The 18,902-nt window shown below is 46.0% G+C and overlaps 1 protein-coding gene across 1 annotated transcript in view; it reads right to left on the bottom strand.

Annotated features, from left to right (window-relative positions):
- slx9 (SLX9 ribosome biogenesis factor) overlaps positions 1-7,079 on the bottom strand; it is a 110,026-nt gene extending 102,947 nt beyond the window's left edge. The window contains exons 1-2 of the mRNA XM_055638426.1: positions 6,869-7,079; positions 6,661-6,772 (exon numbers count right to left, since the gene is read on the bottom strand). Coding sequence (XP_055494401.1) covers positions 6,661-6,772; positions 6,869-7,024 — 268 coding nt within the window. The 5' untranslated portion in view covers positions 7,025-7,079. The remainder of the gene's footprint in view (positions 1-6,660; positions 6,773-6,868) is intronic.
- Positions 7,080-18,902: the final 11,823 nt, after the last annotated feature.

Here is an 18,902-nt window from a genome sequence, read left to right as displayed (position 1 = left end):
CTGTGGTCCAAAAATACACCTCTTGTTGCTTCAGAAGCGGTCTGCTGTTCGTCCTCTAGAAGCTTCATCCACAAGATTTTCCTTTGTGTTAACATATTTCCATTGTGAAACATCTGTAGCTCCCAATAAAAAAGAGATTCTGTTTGCTACATTATTGAAGTATTTGCTCATTATTGAAGTATTTAAGCACCGTAGTACTATCAGTCCAGAAGATATTCTTCCAGTTGAAGCTGTAGTTCTTTTTGTAGAATTATATCAACTTTAACAGCTAAGACTGCGGCAGTAAGTTCCATTCTGGGAATTGTCATTTGCTTCAATGGTGCCACTCTGGCCTTTCCCATTAAGAATGCAACATATACTTTTTTGTCATCATTTTCCAGTCTTAGATATGAAACTCTACCGCAGCCACTGTCACTGTCATCTGAGAAATGATGCAGCTGTGCACTTCTGATCTTACCAAAGCTTGGAGGCTTCATGCACTGGTCCACTTTGAATTCCGAGATCTTGTTGAGATCTGCTAACCATTTTGTCCAACGGTGAAAGGAAGTTTGCATTATACTCTCATCCCATTCAAGTTTTTCTTTACAAAGATCCTGCAAAATCAACTAGGATGGCAGTAAATGGTGCAAGAAATCCCAAAGGGTCGTAAACAGAACCAATCACGATAGGATACCCCTTCTAGTACATGGTCGCTCTTGAATCGAGATTCTGAACTTGATCAAGCTCCCAATGCTCTTTCCATTGGCAAATTGTCTTTGTCCAAATCCAACTCCCTGGTCTCCTTGGCTCTATCATCTGGTGGAATGCTTTCCAATACAACACGGATGTTGCTGATCCACTTGGAAAGCATGAATCCTCCCTTATTGCAGAGCGAAGTCAGATGTTTTACCATTTGAATTGCATCCTGAATTGAATTGAATTAAGCAATCATCCACATATAAATTATTCTTCACAGTATTTATCACTTCTTCTTGAAAGTGAGCTTTATTATCATCTGAGGTCTTCTTTAATGCAAAGTTTGCACACCTTGATGACACTGCTCCAAAGAGATGTACCTTCAACCGGTATTCAACGAGATCTTGTTGTGCATTACCATCAGGCCACCATAGGCATCGCAAGTAGTCAATGTGTTTTTCTGGTACTTTTGACTTGATGAAACATCGTTTTAATATCAGCCATCAAAGCAATCGGTTCTTGTCTGAATTTAATAAGAACCCCAATGAGTGAGTTGGTAAGGTCTGGACCTTACAGAAGTTGACAGTGAAGTGATGTTCCTTTGAAGACTGCGGCACAGTTAAAGACCACCCTCAGGGTCCCTTTCTTCGAGTGATACACCCCATGTTGCGAAATGTACCAAAGCTCTCCGTCACTTCGATTTAGTTGGTTTGTTGGTACCATTTCGGCATAATCATTGTCAATCATATCCTTCAGAAAAGACGTATATTCCTCATGAAATTTCGTATTGTTGCCAAACTTGCATTTCAGATTCTGGGTGCGTTGCTCTGCCATACGACGATTATTCGGCAGACTAACACTTTCTTGCTTGAAAGGTAAGTCCAGACAATAGTGTCCATAGTAGGCCATTGTTTCAAGTCTTCTTGCTTGGGTATATGTTGATGACAAACAGGCATCGTCTCATGTGTAAACACCTCAGATAGTTGTATAAAATAGTCTTCATCCAGACTAGATATTTCCATATCTGTAATGTGATGACTAGCGCACTCCTTCTCTTCATTCGTGGTATGCAATAGAATCTTAACCTGTTCTCCTGTAATGTCCAGTCTTCTCATCAAGCTTTCTGTACTAAAGGTAGCCGAACTTCCATGATCGAAAAATGCATATGTTTGCAACACTGTATTCCCCTGGCTGCTCCTTATCTGGTAAGATAGAGAAAATACAGGTTTCTACCCCAGCCCCAATATGGGCAGTTATCTGAGGTGAGGTGACAGCATCACTAGTAGCTGACTTCTCCTTCTGTTCCATTTGCTCCAGCTTCTTCTGCTCAGTGTGAAGTGCTTCAGGATGATCTTGCTTGTACTTATCACAAGTTATAGGACTCTTACAAACTTTAACCATGTGTCCTTTTTTCAAACATCCAAAACAGATTCCCTTCTCCTTTAAGAAATCCATCTTTCTTTATATTCCTTCTTCTTGAATTTCCGACACCACATTATGGTGTGATCAACTTTGTTACATGACAAGCAGAACCACCTTGGCTTAACAGTAGATGTATCTCCTTCCTTTTCACCTTTCGTTCTGCAGGTATTATAGCGGTAGTAAAACTACTTCCCTTAGGTTCTGATCTTCCTTTGCTTTTTGTAAAGGTAGAACCTTTGACAGTTGCAATTGGTTTAGAATCTTCAATACACCCATGGTGCGGATTTGACATTACCCACACCTCCCTTTCCATGTAATTCACCCGATCAAAAAGCGTGGCTTGCCAGCCCCATTCTTCCATTATCATACTTGCTTTATCTCCCCACCTTTCTGTAAGCCTATAGGGCAGCTTCAGAATGATAGCCCTAATATTATTAATGACATTAATTTCTCGCATGTGGTTGGAACTTCTCATCAAGCTGCAACAACTTCTCAGGAATATCACAAACTCTCGTAATGCCTTCGCATCTTCTGTCTTTATAGCTGTCCAAGCATAGGCCTGCTCCATATATACATTAACAATATGGTGCTCGTTACCAAATTGTTCCCTAAGCAATTGTCTTGCCAATGAGTAGCCCTCACTCGCAGGCATATTACTAGAGCTTCCCATAAGCTGCTTAGCATGTCCAACTGTGTAATACTCCAGAAATTGTAAACTATCTTCATCATCGGTAGTTTTCCTCTCCACTCCTTTCTCAAACTGGTCTATGAAAATCTCATATCGCAAGGGATCACCATCGTATTTAGCAATTTCCATTCGCAGTAACAGAGAAGAGATATTATGTTGAGCTGGAGACTCGTCAACTCCCATTTGATTTCAGACCAATTTAAAGAATTCATTGGCAGGTCCCTGGTTGAGCCCAGATGGATATTGAATAGGCATCTGTGAAGGGTACCGTCTTGGGTAAGCTTCGTCATGAGCTCCATGGCTTGTTGTTTGTCCCTGTCTGGGTGCAAATGATTGATAGGCAGGCCCATGTTGGCCAACTTGAGCCTGTATAACAGGCCTCTGAAAAGGATACAGAATTGGTGGTTTGTTACGAACCTCATCAGGAGGCCCATAAATGTGTTGCTTCTGTCTAACATCCTGTTGTTGAGATAAAGCTTTGTCGGCCCATCACTGTTTCAGTGGGTTTTCAAAGGTGGTCCCCGGCTGTGGATTTAATCTCCAGTTCTGCAGCCCCTTCTTGGACTGAGGGACTCTTCCTCTGAGATACTTTCGAGCCGTGTCTCGAACCTCGATTTTCCAGTATCTCTGCCGTACTCTTGGCAATTGCCAATTTTGTGGTTAGTTCCAGCTGGTTTTTTGGTCTACTCAACTGTCTTTTTCATTCCTCAGCCTCTCTCTTAAGCCACATTTCTTGTTCCTCAGCCTCATGCATTTCCTCCATCTCTTCAACTTTTAACGAAAGAGCAGCTATGTCAGCTTCAGCTTTCACTTGAACTGATACCCTTGTGGATGAACTGGCTACAGAACCAGATTTATGTCTTGATCTTCGTGTTGAGACATTTGATACACTATCTTGAGGTGCAATCTGTTCTGCCAATTCTACACTTTCTTGCAAGATATTCATCCATACTTCTTCTTGTACAAGTACATTTTAATCTTCTCCTGGTCATACTCGTGCATAGTTGAAAGCTGTGACCTCTCCCCCATACTTCTTCAAAACTAAGCTAATTGCTGGGTGAGAATCCCAGTCGCAAACACTAGGTATGTTGCAAAACTTACCTTCAGCGGCGCTGCAGTTCTGCCACTGCCCGTGTGCGCGACTTTGGCGCCTTTGAGAGGGGGGCGGGTTTAAAACGCGATTTTCTCTAGGCTGTTGAATTCGATGTTGTTCAGCCTACTTAGTTGCTGACAAAAAATCGCTGCTAAATTTGTTCGCTGCAGGTATTTTTAAACTAAATTGGGTTATTTAATTGTTATAGTAGATTAAAAATCATCCTCTAAAGCCGCGAACCCCGACAACGGGGCGGATCTCATGTAGGGGACAAGGCAAGGTAGGTTGTTTATTTTTACATTAAAAAGGGCTTCTTAAGATCCCTTTATACAAAATTTTATGTTGCAAGTAGCTGACTTGGGGGCCCATTCAATCCTGCAGTATCTTTCATGCCATATGGGCTTCAAATTCACCGCAATGGCAACGTTCCAAACCAGCGCGTTCCACTCGCAAGCTGATTTAAATGGCCATTCATTTACAGCAATTGAACACTAAATCCCTTCCATTTGGCCCATAAATTAATGTCAATGGGATTTAAAAATCATGTTTTATTGTGAATTCTTGTGTGAATGTTCTTTGAACACTTAGGTTATTTAAAAATGTTAATATTTCCTTAAGAAATGGATAGATGTTTAGATCTAGTAATTGAATTTTGGAATTAACTACAATTGGGTAACTAACTAATTATATGCTTTAATTTCAGGTCATCCAAGTAAGATTGTTTAATATTTGTTTCAGAATGCTTCAATCTATAATAACTGAAAATTTATTTCAGTTCTCTTAATTTTTAATAATGTTATGGGCCCAACTGGCATAGTAAATTGCAGCTCAAAAACTGGCCGTTTTCGATGTTTTTAACGGGTGTGAAAGTGCGTGTTTTCCCATTCACTAACATGTACCGGAAGTACCAAGCGTACTCCACTTTAAATTTTCGGTCACGTGGGCGCAGATCTACGCTTCAGTGACCTTTCGTGAAATCACCCTATAGAAACATAGAAATTAGGTGCAGGAGTAGGCCATTCGGCCCTTCGAGCCTGCACCGCCATTCAATATGATCATGGCTCATCATCCAACTCAGTATCCTGTACCTGCCTTCTCTCCATACCCTCTGATCCCCTTAGCCACAAGGGCCACATCTAACTCCCTCTTAAATATAGCCAATGAACTGGCCTCGACTACCCTCTGTGGCAGAGAGTTCCTGAGATTCACCACTCTCTGTGTGAAAAAAGTTCTTCTCATCTCGGTTTTAAAGGATTTCCCCCTTATCCTTAAGCTGTGACCCCTTGTCCTGGACTTCCCCAACATCGGGAGCAATCTTCCTGCATCTAGCCTGTCCAACCCCTTAAGAATTTTGTAAGTTTCTATAAGATCCCCTCTCAATCTCCTAAATTCTAGAGAGTATAAACCAAGTCTATCCAGTCTTTCTTCATAAGACAGTCCTGACATAATAATAAATAAATTTATTTATATAGCACTTTTAAACAAAATCACTTTGAACCAAAGTGCTTTACAGAGATTGATTAAACTAATTGAATAGATTAAATGTCAATAAATCCATACAAAATAAAAAAGAAAACGAAAAAAGACACAGAACAGTACACTATAGAAATCAACAAGAAACGTCCCCCCACAGCAGAATTCACTGTGAGGGAAGGCACTAAAAATATCCAGTTCTCCTCCTCATAGTCCACCCGAGGTCGGGGTCGAGATGTGGCCTCCTCAGCCAACCCAGTGTTTTCAGGCCCTCTTGCCGCGAAGCTGGATCATCGGCGTCGGGTGAACATTCTTCAGCGGCTTGGACTGAAGCGGCCGCTTCCTCCCCGAAGACTGCAATGTCCAAAGTTCTCAGGCCGCGCCGGCCGGACCTCCGACTCTGGCGATCTCGGATCCCAGGCTCCGCGGTGTTGTAAATCCAGTGCCGCCCGCCCGTGGCTGGACGCTCTGCAGCCGCAGCTCAACAATGTTGCAGTCGGCGGTCACAGTGCCCCGGAGCTTACCGCAAGGCGACCCGGTAAGGCATCGCCCGCTCCGTGTTGGTGTCCCAGCATTTGCACTGCCGGCGAAGCTGTAGTCCCGGCAGGAAACGCCGCTCCAGCGCTGCTCCAGCTTGATGGTAGGCCGCACAGAGAGGACGAAGACGCGGTTCGGAGGAAAACCACATCTCCGACCAGGTAGGACTGGGATTAAAATAGTTTCCCCCTTCCCCTCCCCCCACCCACCACATAAAAGACCTCCAATAAACATTTTGTACCGACAGGACTAAAAATAAAAATAAAAAAGGGTGAAAGGACGGGCTGCAGGCGGAGCAGCCATACACAACGGCGCATCACCCCTGCAGTCCGACAGGAATCAGTCTGGTGAACCTTCTCTGCACTCCCTCCATGGCAATAATGTCCTTCCTCAGATTTGGAGACCAAAACTGTACGCAACCCAGGTGTGGTCTCACCAAGACACTGTACAACTGCAGTAGAACCTCCCTGCTCCTATACTCAAATCCTTTTGCTGTAGGATCTTTGCCCTCAAAGTTGAGGGGGCAGGATCCAACGGGTCCCCCTTGATCTAGTGTGTCTTAAAAAGCAGTGTTGTGTGATACCATTAACAAGGTGCAGTAACTTGCTAGGTCTAATTTTCCGACGTTGGAAAGAGTCTGGCACAACAATCGTCATTCTCAGTGATTTTTCAAAACGTACTGAGACACATTCCGTAGGGCCACGTAAAGTGCAGACGCTGATGAGAACACGTCAATGCAATTCTCCCGTCCCGGTGCGGGTTCCAGTCCTACCTCTCTGGCTAGACGCCACCGACTTGCGCTCGTCGTCGTCCAGCTTCCCAACCAGCAGACTCGGGTCGATTTTGGTCCCGGCGAACAGCGAAGGCGGCAAGCGATCGGCATCCTGCGGACGGAGAGCGGCAAACAGGAGAGGTTAAGGCCGGGGAGCAGAGACTCGTGGCTACATTCCGGGACGCGGCGTTTCCCCGCAGCCACTCACCTCCTGCAGTCGCCTCCTGGCATCCACGGAGAGTGGGGGCGGGGGCCATGACACGGGGGTTGCCCGGGCAGGCTCGCTCTCTGCCTGGGCCGACCCGGTCAGTTTCACCGCCGCCGAGTGCAGCCGGAACCGAGGCTGTTTCGTCTTCCCCACCATGGCCCTGGCTGTTGCCAAGGGCAACGCACGTGGCTGGGGAGAAGGGGGCGGTGTCCGTCCGCTGAACCAACCGTCCGGCCGCTAAACACGGACTCGGATAACGGTTCCGGGGCCACGGCCGATGAACCCACGAGGCAGAAGCGTTCCTGTGGGTGGAGGATATAATCTGTTCAACGTGGGGCCGGGCCCTGTGGAACAAGCTTGGAGCTCAGCTTCAGGCAGTTTGTAGAGAGATGGAATTGTAGCTCTGCCTTTTCCCCAAGTTAATGGGCCTGTTCCACTTAGGCGACTGTAGGTGACTGCACAAACCACATGATCGCCACACGTTCGTTGGTGGTCTCTAGTGAGTCTCCTTCATGGTCATGAGGAGTCCCCACATTCTGGGAACTAGTCGTGGCCTCAGTATGATCACTGCAAATTTTGGTCGCCTTGGAGATAATCGTTAATCCTGTAGTTGTAGTGGGGTCGCCATGTAGTTGGAGATAGTCGTAGGCAGTTTTAGTTAATCGCCTTTGCTGACCGGTCATTTTCATTGGCTCATTGCAAAAAAAAAGGTGCATAAACAGCTGCACGTGGTGCGCTGTCATACCACACAAACGCAAGGAAGGAATGCACTGTACTTAAAGTCTGACTTTTTACATTAATTTTGATGACGAAAACAAACACAAGCACTTCAAATGCACCTCATTTAAAAGGATATTATTTTTATACATTTTGATGAATCTAACACTAAAACAAGCAATACACTGAATTTAAACGAACATTATTTTTATACATTTTGATGAATCTAAAATGTTTAAAAAATCACAAGCAATGCACTGCGTTTAAAAGAATATTATTTTTATACATTTTAGCAAGCGATACACTGAATTTAAAAGAACATTATTTTTATACATTTTGATGAATCTAAAATTTAAAAAAAACACACTTAATTTAAAATTAAACTATTTCAGCAGGATGTGGATGTACCTGAAAAGGGAATTATCTTGTGGTCTGCAGTGGGCTCTCCTGGTGTGATGGACTTCTGTTTGTGGTGTGGGATGTTTGCTTTTGTTCATCAAATCATGTAATTCTGCCATGGTACACTGCCTGGTTTTGAGTTGTAGTAAGCGCAGAGATGGTCTCTCTGCTCCTTGGCTCTCTTGTTGCTGGAGTTTCCTGGCAATCTCTCCAGTGACACCAAAGGTGCAGCCTGTACTCCATTTCTCCATGAACCTGGTGTGATGTTTCCTGTCTGGTTGTCCACTCGGTCACCCTCCTCCATGGCTGCTGCTGCTGCACCTCTGGTTCGAATCAGAGTGTGGAGGACACATGCTTGCGCACACAATTGTCTCCACATTCTTGAACTCTTGCTGCATCGTAGTAATCAATAATAATAATAATAATAATAATATATTTTATTGTCATTGCACATAAGCGCAACGAGATTTGGTATGCAGCTTCCAACCGATGTCATAACATAAATAACTAATAAAATTTGGATTTAGATATCCCGAGAACATGGATTGTAAAAGAACAGTAAAACAGTCAAAACAGTTCAACAGACTAAAGTGCAGATGTGTCTGTGCGACGTGACCATACGAGGGAGACAGTCCAGGGGGGGTGGGGGGCACTCAGCAGGGCCGGTTCAGAGCCGCTATAGCTCTGGGAATGAAGCTGTTCCTGAGTCTGGCGGTTCGGGCGTAGAAGGCCTTGTAACGTCTGCCAGAGGGAAGTAGTTCGAACAGTCCATTACAAGGGTGTGAGGTGTCTTTATGGATGCTGACGGCCTTCCTGAGGCACCGTGTGTGGTAGATGCCCTCCAAGGCTGGTAGCTGTGTCCCAATAATCCTCTGCGCTCTGTGTACGACGCGCTGAAGAGTACTCCTCTCCACCTCCGTGCAGCTGAGATACCACACAGAGATGCCATATGTTAATATGCTCTCTGGGATACAGCGGTAGAAGGTTGTCAGCAGCTGTTGGGGCAGACCAGTCTTTTTTAATATCCTCAGAAAGAACAGTCGTTGCTGTGCCTTGACCAGCGCAGCAGTGTTGGTGGACCATGTGAGGTCCTCTGAAATGTGAGTGCCCAGAAACTTAAAGCTAGACACTCTCTCCACACTTTCCCCGTAGATGGAGATTGGGGCGTATTCTCCATTATGGGACCTCCTGAAGTCAATAAACAGCTCCTTGGTCTTGGAGGTGTTTAGTGACAAGTTGTTACGTGCGCACCAGTCCGCCAGGTTCTGCACCTCCGCTCTGTATTTTGTTTAATCACCGTTGGTGATCAGCCCAATCACTGTTGTGTCGTCTGCAAACTTCACGATGTGTTGGTGTCGAATGCAGGAACACAGTCGTGAGTGAAGAGGGAGTAGAGCATGGAGCTTAGTACACAGCCCTGTGGTGTGCCAGTGCTCAGGGTGATAGTGGAGGACAGGTGCGGGCCCAGTCTCACTGCCTGCGGTCGCTCCGTCAGAAAGTTCAGGATCCAATTGCATATCGGCGACCTGAGGCCTAGCTGGTGGAGTTTGGTGATAGCTTGGTGGGGATGACCGTATTGAATGCAGAGCTATAGTCAATGGACTAGAGACGGAAATTAGCTACTGATTAGCTACAATCTCGCATATTTACATGCAAATGTTAATTAATATGCACTGTCCCTATAAACAAAACATTATTGTTATTATTAATGAAGAGCATCCTCATGTACGTGCCCTGTCTATCCAGGTGAGTCAGGACAGCGTGAAGAGCCAGAGAGATGGCATCCTCTGTTGATCTATTTGTCCTGTATGCAAATTGATGAGAGTCCAGTGAGGCAGAGATGCTGGATTTGATGTTGGAGAGGACCAGCCTTTCGAAGCACTTCATTGGTATTGGAGTTAGGGCAACCGGGCGGTAGTCATTCAGGTTGGTGACTTTAGACTTTCTCGGCACCGGCATTATGGTAACTGTTTTCAGGCACTTGGGGACCGTTGCCAGAGATAGAGACAGATTAAAGATTCTCGTGAATACCTCCGCCAGCTGTACAGCATAGTCCTTTAGTACCCTTCCCTGGACTCCATCCGGGCCTGCAGCCTTGCGTGGATTGATCCTACGCAGGGCGCACTGTACCTCCTGAGTGCTCAATAATAAGCACCTAAATCTGCTGATGAGAATGCCGTAGGAGTTTTCCACGACCTTCCTAGCCCTGGACAGCCTGTAATTGACGATCCTCTGCTTCCTTGACATCCACCTGTGAGGGTATGGCTTCATCATCCATGACCTGAGTGGGAAGGCAATCATTGTGTAGCAATCATTGTGTAGTGGATGTCAGGGTTGGCTTCTCCTGACAGAGGTTCTGGATCAGGAAAGCCTGCTGTTCCTTCTTCTAGTGCTTTCCCAATGGTGGTCTCCTTCCAGATCCTGCCATCTGCGACACTGCCAGCTGTGCCTACATCCACAAACAGGAAGTTGTAGTTAGCATCCACCACAGCTAGGAGTACAATTGAATGGAACTTCTTGTAATTGAAGTATATTGAACCTCCCTTGGGTGGACACTGGATGGCCACATGCTTGCCGTCCACTGCTCCACATGTGTGCTTGAAGTTCCATATTTTATCAAAGCCCTGCACCACTCTCTTCCAGTCATTGGTGTACTAGGGCAGTCCATCACTTCATCTTCATGAGCTTTGTTGATGGCCTCACAGGTCTCTCGGACAATCTTGCTGATGGTGTTGTGGGCCACAAGAAAGTTGTATGAGAGGCTCTTGTAGGAGTTTCCTGATGCCAGGTAGCGGAGGGTGATGGCTAGGTGCAAGCCTGGTTCCAGTGGCTTCCTCATAGAGGTCTCCTTTTTTTCCAGGAGTGGGCCCACCATTGCCTTCAGCTCCTGAAACAGCTCAGGGGGTATTCTAGTAATTTTTGAAAGCAGCCAAATCTTCTTCATGTGGCACATTTATTAGGTTTTCCTACTGGCCCAACCTGCATCTCCTTTGGAAGAGGGGCTTCACCCACTGAGACATCTTCTTGGGCTTCTTCTTCACCCTTGTTGCTTGAAACTGCAATGGCAATGAAAATGTAGTGAAAATGCAATGAGGTGTTTGGCTTGAGCCTGCCCTGTGCTTGAAAGTGCAATTGCAATGGAAATGAAGTGAAAATGCAATCAGCTGTTTGGCTCGAGCCTGTCCTGTGCTTGAAAGTGCAATGGCAATGGAAGTGAAGTGAAAATGCAATGAGGTATTCTGCCTGCCCCAGTGCTTGAAACTGCAATGCAATTGGAAGTGAAATGAAATGAGTTGTTTGGCCTGCCTGAAACCAGTAATTTCGGCCCACAAGGCCCCTACTAGCTGAGAAACCAGTCCCTTTTGCCCAAAATGTCCGCATTGGCCCAGGAGGAACATTTTGGCCCAAAAGGACATGCCAGGCCAGGCCAGGCAAAGTCCAGAAAAAGTGTCTTTCACTGAGGTTTCATACAGATTTGGTTTTAAAGAGCCCCTTTGGCCCATCAGGCCTGTACTAGCTCAGGAGTCCCTTCAGCCCATCAGTAAGTATTCCTCCTGCAAGTATTAAACCTCACCCCAGTATTTATCTCCATCCCTTAATTTGCTCCCTGTGAGATCCAGGCCAGGATAGACTTTCCTCCTTCATTGCTGTAATCTGCAGAAAAATATGAAAAATGTCTAAAATTGATTCTCCACCCTCTCCCCCTTATCTCTCCCAGAGTCACCTGTTTTGGGCAGAATTTCTGGCAGTTTCTGAGCTGCCAGCCCATCAGGCCTGAGTGACTGAGCTGCCAGCCCACCAGGCCTGAATGACTGAGCTGGCAGCCGAATAATCCATTCGGCCCACAATGTCCATTCTAGCCCTCTGGAAACCAGCCCCTTCAGCCCACACACCCATACTAGCGCTCCAGAAAGCCCCCCCCACCCCCCCCCCCCCCCCCACTGGACAGCAATATTGGAATTGGCGGAGAGGTGGAATATTGCGTTGGGGGACCAGCCCTCCCGTGTGAACATAGTCTAGTTAAAGTTACATTTAACAGTTTGAAAAAGAGACTGTTGTGTGAAAACGACCACAAGATGTCACACATTACGTGGCTGCAGGACTAACTTGGTATACAAATGCTGGACTTGGTATTTATAAGAAACCTGTTCAGCACAACACTTGCCGTTCATTTCTTTTTGGGAACTTTTGTGATTTTGGGAGGAGCCTACAACCTGGGCAAAACCATTTTTTGGGTGTCTCATAATTTTCTGGCAATTTCAGGCATTCAAAATGAAACCACGAAATAGGACACTTTGGATTATCACACATGATCATTTTCCCACTTTCCCCCTCCTGACAGTAGCACCATTTTTGGTCATCCTGTTCATCAGTCTCTATGACATTCTCTGACATATTTTTGGGAGGATTAGTAAAATGCTTACCAACAAGCTCCAGTAACTCGCCTAAATTGAAGAAGTGAGTGGCAGCAGTTACAGTATCTGTCCAAAAATATGATTACCCACTATACGCTCTATCTGGAGACGGACGTCATCACTGGTTCAAACCACAAAATCGCAAAACAATCTCTCCGAGACAAATATTTGGGCCTGGATCTGGTAGTAAGCAGTAAAGGGCCTGCCCCACTTTCACGACCTAATTCACGGCCTTTTCTACTTGTGGACATTTTTCATCAGGCTAAAAAAAGCGCCCCGGCCTACATGAAGCCACGACTACCTACGACTAGCATCACGGCCTGCTATGACCTACCAACGACCTCGTGACGACCATGCTGCGAGTATGAGTCAAGGGCAAACTCAGCAGAGGTTGTGAATTAGGTCATGAAAGTGGGACAGGCCCTTTAGCATGCTCATTGAACAGATGAAGCTCACCATTCACATCCTGAAGACAAAACTGTTTATTCTCTGCAGCGTACATTAAAGACATGTCCTTCTTACAGACGGACATTTAATTTCACAAACACCAAAACTCTCATCCCCGCAACAGTGGTCAGCACACTGTACCAGTCCATCCGGTGTTGCACCAAAATGAGGGTACATGGGGTTTATGATCAGTCCTGAGTCTTTCACTATGAAACGTTCAATACGCGTATAATCCTTGTAAGCTTGTCTTGCTTGCAGTTCATGATCACAGCCCCAACTTCTTGCCTTGGTGCTAAATCTGCACAGATCGGGGTAGCACACCAATTTGATCAGACTAATTGCAGGCGCACCTGCATTTGTCCTGCAAGCACTTTTCAGTTTTGATGCTATAATGTGGCTTGCCCGATACCGAAACCAGATATTTGATTTGGCTTGCTGACGAGTGTGCGCCTCCACATTCTTTGCCCCCTCCTCTGTAACAGAATAATCAATATCTTCACATCTCTTTAGAAGATCAGCATATGTTAAGCTGAATGTGTCTTTGTCAAGTCTCTAAAAATGGGTGGAAACTCTTTAACAGTCTCAGCAGAAATCTTGCTGTTTAAGGGTCAACAAAGCTGATCATGGCTGATTTTGTTGTCATCAGGGACAGGCCTAACAAAAGATCACACAGTGCTTTGTCCTGCAGCATCTCCGATGTTGGACACAAAGCCGATGACACTGTTGGAGCTTCATCTCTAATTTGTTGCTGGTTCAGTTCTGTCCCATCTATGGCAGCATCAAGACATCTTTTCCTCTTTGCTGCTGAAGAGAAGTGAGAGGGGTCAGAGATGATCTTACTTGCTCTTGGAGTGGCCCTTGCAGTGTACAGTTTGTCAATGGGCGGGGGAAGGCAACAACTTTCTCGGCTGTTTGAACGATTCGCTGCTGCCTCCGGGTGTCATGTTTTGTGGCTGAGCCAAACCAGACCATGAGGGAGAAGGTGAGGACAGACTCTATATGACAGTATAAAACTGGCCCATCATTGTCTGTGGCAGATTGTGTACTGCCACAGGAAGTACATCCTCTGTTGGGCCTTTTTGACTGTGTCGTCGATGGTGGCCTCCCATTTAAGGTCCCTGGAGATGATGGTTCCAAGGAACTTAAATGACTCCACAGATGATTGTGGTGTTGTTGATGGTGAGTGGGGGAAGGGAGAGGGAGCTCTTCTAAAGTCTATAATCAATTCCACTGTCTTAAGGGCATTGAGCTCTAGGTTGTTGCGATGGCACCAGGACACCAGCTGTGTCACTTCCTGTCTGTAGGCAGATTCCTCCCCATCCTGGATCAGTCCAATCAGGGTTTTGTCGTCCGCAAACTTGAGAAGCTTGACGGAGGAGTGGTTGGGCAGTCGTTGGTGTAGAGAGAGTAAAAGAGAGGGGAGAGTACACAGCCTTGCGGTGTTCCTGTGCTGAGGGTCAGCGGGTCTGAGATGTGCTTTCCCAGCCTCACATGCTGCTTCCTGTTTGTCAGGAAGTTGGTGATCCACTGACAGAGGGGTTCTGGCACAGTCAACTGGGAGAGTTTGGAGTGTAGTAGCTCTGGCACAATGGTGTTGCATGTAGAGCTAAAATCCACAAACAAAATCCTTGCATAGGTCTGCTGGCGGTCTAGGTGCTGTAGGATGAAGTGCAGGCCCAGGTTGACTGCATCATCCACTGATTTATTGGCCTGGTATGCAAACTGCAGGGGATTTGTGATATTTTTCAGGTGGGCCAGCACGTCTTTTAAGGATCTTCATGATTACAGAAGTCGGTGCGACATCCCTGTAGTCATTGAGACCAGTAATCCTTGGCTTTTTGGGTACAGAAACAATAGTGGAGACTTTGAAGCAGGCAGGGATAGTGCAGGTTTGCAGGGACTGGTTGAAAATGTCTGTGCAGACCGCTGCCAGTTGTTCGGCACAGAGCTTGAGGGTAGAGAGGGGAACATCGTCCGGTCCTGGAGATTTCTGGTTCTTCTGTCTCCTGAACAGCTTTTCCACCTCCTCAATTGCTATTGTTAGTAATGGAGGAGTGGCCAGACTGATGTTGGGCAGCAAGGTGGAGGTGGGGAGTGGACAAGGGCCCAATCTTTGCAGACTGGAGTCAGGCAGTAAGTGGTGATTGGGGAGGAGTGGGAGGGGAAGGGTCCAGTCTTTGCAGACTGGAGTCAGGCTGTAAGTAAGTGGGGGGGGGGGGGGGGGGGGGGGGGGGTTACCGGGGTTATGTTTCTGTCTATCGAACCTGCAGTAGAACTCGTTCAGGCTGTTGGTCAGCTGATGATTGTCCAAAGAGCGGGGGGTTTTCCTCTTGTAGCTGGTGATTTCTTGCAAGCCCTTCCACACTGAAGAAGACACATTCCACACTGAAGAAAAGTCATTTTGATTAATGCTTCTTCAATGCCCCTTTAGATACAATTGAATAGAAGAGTTGGGACCAAAGGGACCAATTAGGCAATGTTAACAATCTGGAATTTTACAAAGTGTAAATGTTGTAAGTTCAAGTTTCGAATTAGATAACTCCTAAAGCCCAGCAGAGGGCACTGCACCCATTCGATACCCCTTGCAAGAAAGATATTTGGAATGAACTTCCAGCAGAATATGTATGTAGCATAGCTCCCACAGGAACAATAATGGCATCAGCCTAAAAATAGGCTGTCACCACATGGTCGCGGCGTGACACGAGGTGGTGTCGTTACTTATTTATTGTCACTGCTGGATTTTGAAATGTTTTTGAGTGACTAAACTAGCAAGAGTCATAGATTTTAACGGGATCCAATAAGGAAGATTTTCATCAATGAGATTGTGCAATGTGTAATTACAGATAGGTCAGGGAAAATCTGCTGTTGAAGCTGCACTCATTCAGGCAAGCGGAGAATGCTCCTAAAGACGTGCCTTGTAGATGACGGAAAGATTTTGTTGGGGAATTTGGAGCTCAGTCACTCGTGTAATCTTTTAGATACCAAAAGGACCATTAGTTCAACCTCAGCTTTTTTACCGTCAAGATCTTTTACTAAATTTTCTAATCAGTCGACTAGCTCTCCTTGGATTCCATGCAATTTAACTTTTCAGAGCAGCCTATCATGCAGAACTTTGTTAAACTTTGTTAAATATCTTGCTGACTATCCCTAATCAGCCATTGTCCATCTAAACACATATCTTATCGCTCAGTAAACTCTTGAGTAACTTTCCGACCACAGATGTTATACTCACTGGCCTGTAGTTCCCAGGCTTTTCCTTGCAGCCCTTCTTAAATAGAGACAACAATTGCCACCCTCCAGTCTTCTGGCTCTTCACCTGTATAATCTATATTACTAAAAGTCTGATCTTGACCACTCCCTGTTTATCTGTTTCATGATTTTAGAAAAAACACTGCCACTTATGGCTGTGATTTTTTGCCATCTTACTCAGAGTCACCCTCCGCTGCGCAAGACAAGAGGATTTTCCCCATCGATTAAAAATAAAACAGTTATTAATGTTTTAAAAATGTTGAGATTCTCTCTGCTGCCCCTGCTGGTGAGAGGGGGGAAGGACTATAAAACCCGGAAGTGCTGTGCTTCAGTCAGTCTCTGCAAGATGGGGGAAGTGAGAGGGTTACATCTCTCAGTTTGAGCTGTGAATAACACTGAACACATGTCTACTAAAATGTGAGTGTGGTTTTAATGACCTTGAGTGCCCTTAATGTGGTTTGAAAATTGTATTGTATTGTATTGTATATCTTTATTGTCATTTCCTGAGTATTCGCATACCCAGAGGAAACAAAAAAACGTTGCTCAACCAGTGTCCATTCAGTGTGCATGAAAAATAAATAGAAATAAAAAATACATGTATCATGATCAAATTTAACACTCTACTAAACATTCAACAGGCGTTCCGACCGGCAGCGGCACAACAGTGGCTCTGCTGCAGTGTGTCCAGGTTGGGGGTTTGTGCGCGATACTTGGCAGGGGGCAAAGTCCATTTAGCAGTCTTATAGCCTGTGGGGAGAAGCTGAGGAGCATCCTGCTGGTTTTGCAGCTAATGCTCCTGTACCTCTTCCCAGATGGCAGGATGGAGAGGTATGAAAATGAAAATGTGGTTGGTTTGAAGTAAAAGCTGGTGGGGGTTGGGTTGAAATAAAAGCACTGCGAATGGTTGGTAGGGGTTCGGTTGAAGTAAAAACAATGCAAATGGTTGGTGGGGGTTGGGTTGAAGTAAAACACTGCAAATGGTTAGTGGGGTTTGGGTTGAAGTAAAACTAATGCAAATGGTTGGTGGGGGTTGGGTTGAAGTAAAAGCACTGCTAATGGTTGGTGGGGGTTGGGTTGAAGTAAGAGCACTGCAAATGGTTGGTGGGGGTTGGGTTGAAGTAAAAGCACTGCAAATGGTTGGTGGGGGTTGGGTTGAAGTAAGAGCACTGCAAATGGTTGGTGGGGGTTCGGTTGAAATAAAAACACTGCAAATGGTTGGTGTGGGTTGGGTTGAAGTAAAAGCACTGCAAATGGTTGGAAGTCTAAACTTGACAACTTACTGTTTGCACTGTATATTGATTTTAGATAAAACGCTACCACTTATGGCTGTGATTTTTGGCCATCTTACTCAGTCCCCCTCCGTTCATCAGGTGCAGGGGATTCTTCCCATCAAAGAAAAATAAAAGTGTTATTAGTGTTTAAAAATTTTTGAGAATCTCTCACCTGTCAATCACGCCATAAATGCCACACCTTTTCCGGTGGGAGGGAGGAGGGATTATAAAACCCAGAAGTGTGGGTGTGGCTCAGTCACTGCATAATGGGGGAGGGATAGGTCATGACTCTGTCTGAGCAGTGAATCAGCTGAACACACTGAATGTCTACTGAACTGTGAGTGTGGTGTTTTGTGTGGTTTTATGGTGGTTTCACCCTGCTTGAAATGGTATGAAACTGCATTTGGATGTGCTGCCCTTGCACCCTGCATGAAATGGTATGAAACTGTATTTGAATTTGGTGGCCTTGCACCCGGCTTAAAATGGTATGAAACTGCACTTGAATTTGGTGGCCTTGCTCCCTGCTTGAAGTGGTATGAAACTGCACTTGAATTTGGTGGCCTTGCACCCTGCTTGAAGTGGTAGGAAACTGCACCTGAATTTGGTGGCCTTGCATCCTGCTTGAAGTGGTTGGGAAACTATACTTGAATTTGGTGGCCTTGCACCCTGCTTGAAATGGTAGGAAAATGGATTTGAATTTGGTGGCCTTGCACCCTGCTTGAAATAGAAATTCAAGGAATAGCCGTGTCAACTGCCAGCCCACCAGCCATGAGTGAGCTGCCACCACATCAGGCTTGAGGGACTGAGCTGCCACCCCAAGAATTCATTTGGCCCACAATATCCATTCTAGCCCTCTGGAGACCAGTCCCTTCAGCCCGCAACAGCCATACCAGTGCTCCAGAAAGCCCCCCCCCCCTCCACTGGCCACCAATATTGGAACTGGTGGAGAGGTGGAATATTGCATTGGGGGACCAGCCCTCCTGTGTGAACATGGGGCCCAGCGGGTCCCATTTAGTCTAGTGACTCATAAACCTCAGCCAGGGCATCTGCAATTTATTCTCCATCTTCCCACAGTGTCCTCGGATATATCTGATCAGGCCCCTCAGCACCTCCTTGACCGTAATTCGGACTACTCACCTCGCCACCTCACTGCGCCCGCTGAACATCACTGCCGCACCGGGCCCATCCGACATCGCCGCTGCACCGGGCCCATCGAACATTGCCGCTGCACCGGGCCCATCCGACATCGCCGCTGCACCGGGCCCATCAAACATCGCAGCTGCACCGGGCCCACAAGTGAATTGGGAGGGGGCGGCCTCACAAGTGAAATAGCCTCTTCATCTAAATCCAGCCCTGGCTTTTTCCTTCAATGTACATAACATGTCTTGGTATTATCCTTAATATATTGTATTCCAGAGCTCTTTCCTGTCCCCTTTTTGCCTTCCTGATTTCCTTTTTTAGCATGCTCCTTAGTTCCCAAAACTCCGCCAGGGATACACTTGATCCCAACTGCCTATATCTGCCTCATGTCTCCTT

The sequence above is a fragment of the Leucoraja erinacea genome, chromosome 7 (genome assembly GCF_028641065.1).
Source record: "Leucoraja erinacea ecotype New England chromosome 7, Leri_hhj_1, whole genome shotgun sequence".
Taxonomy (NCBI): Eukaryota; Metazoa; Chordata; class Chondrichthyes; order Rajiformes; family Rajidae; genus Leucoraja; species Leucoraja erinaceus.
Note: the sequence above shows the minus strand (reverse complement) of the source record. Positions and strands in the feature narration are given on the sequence as shown.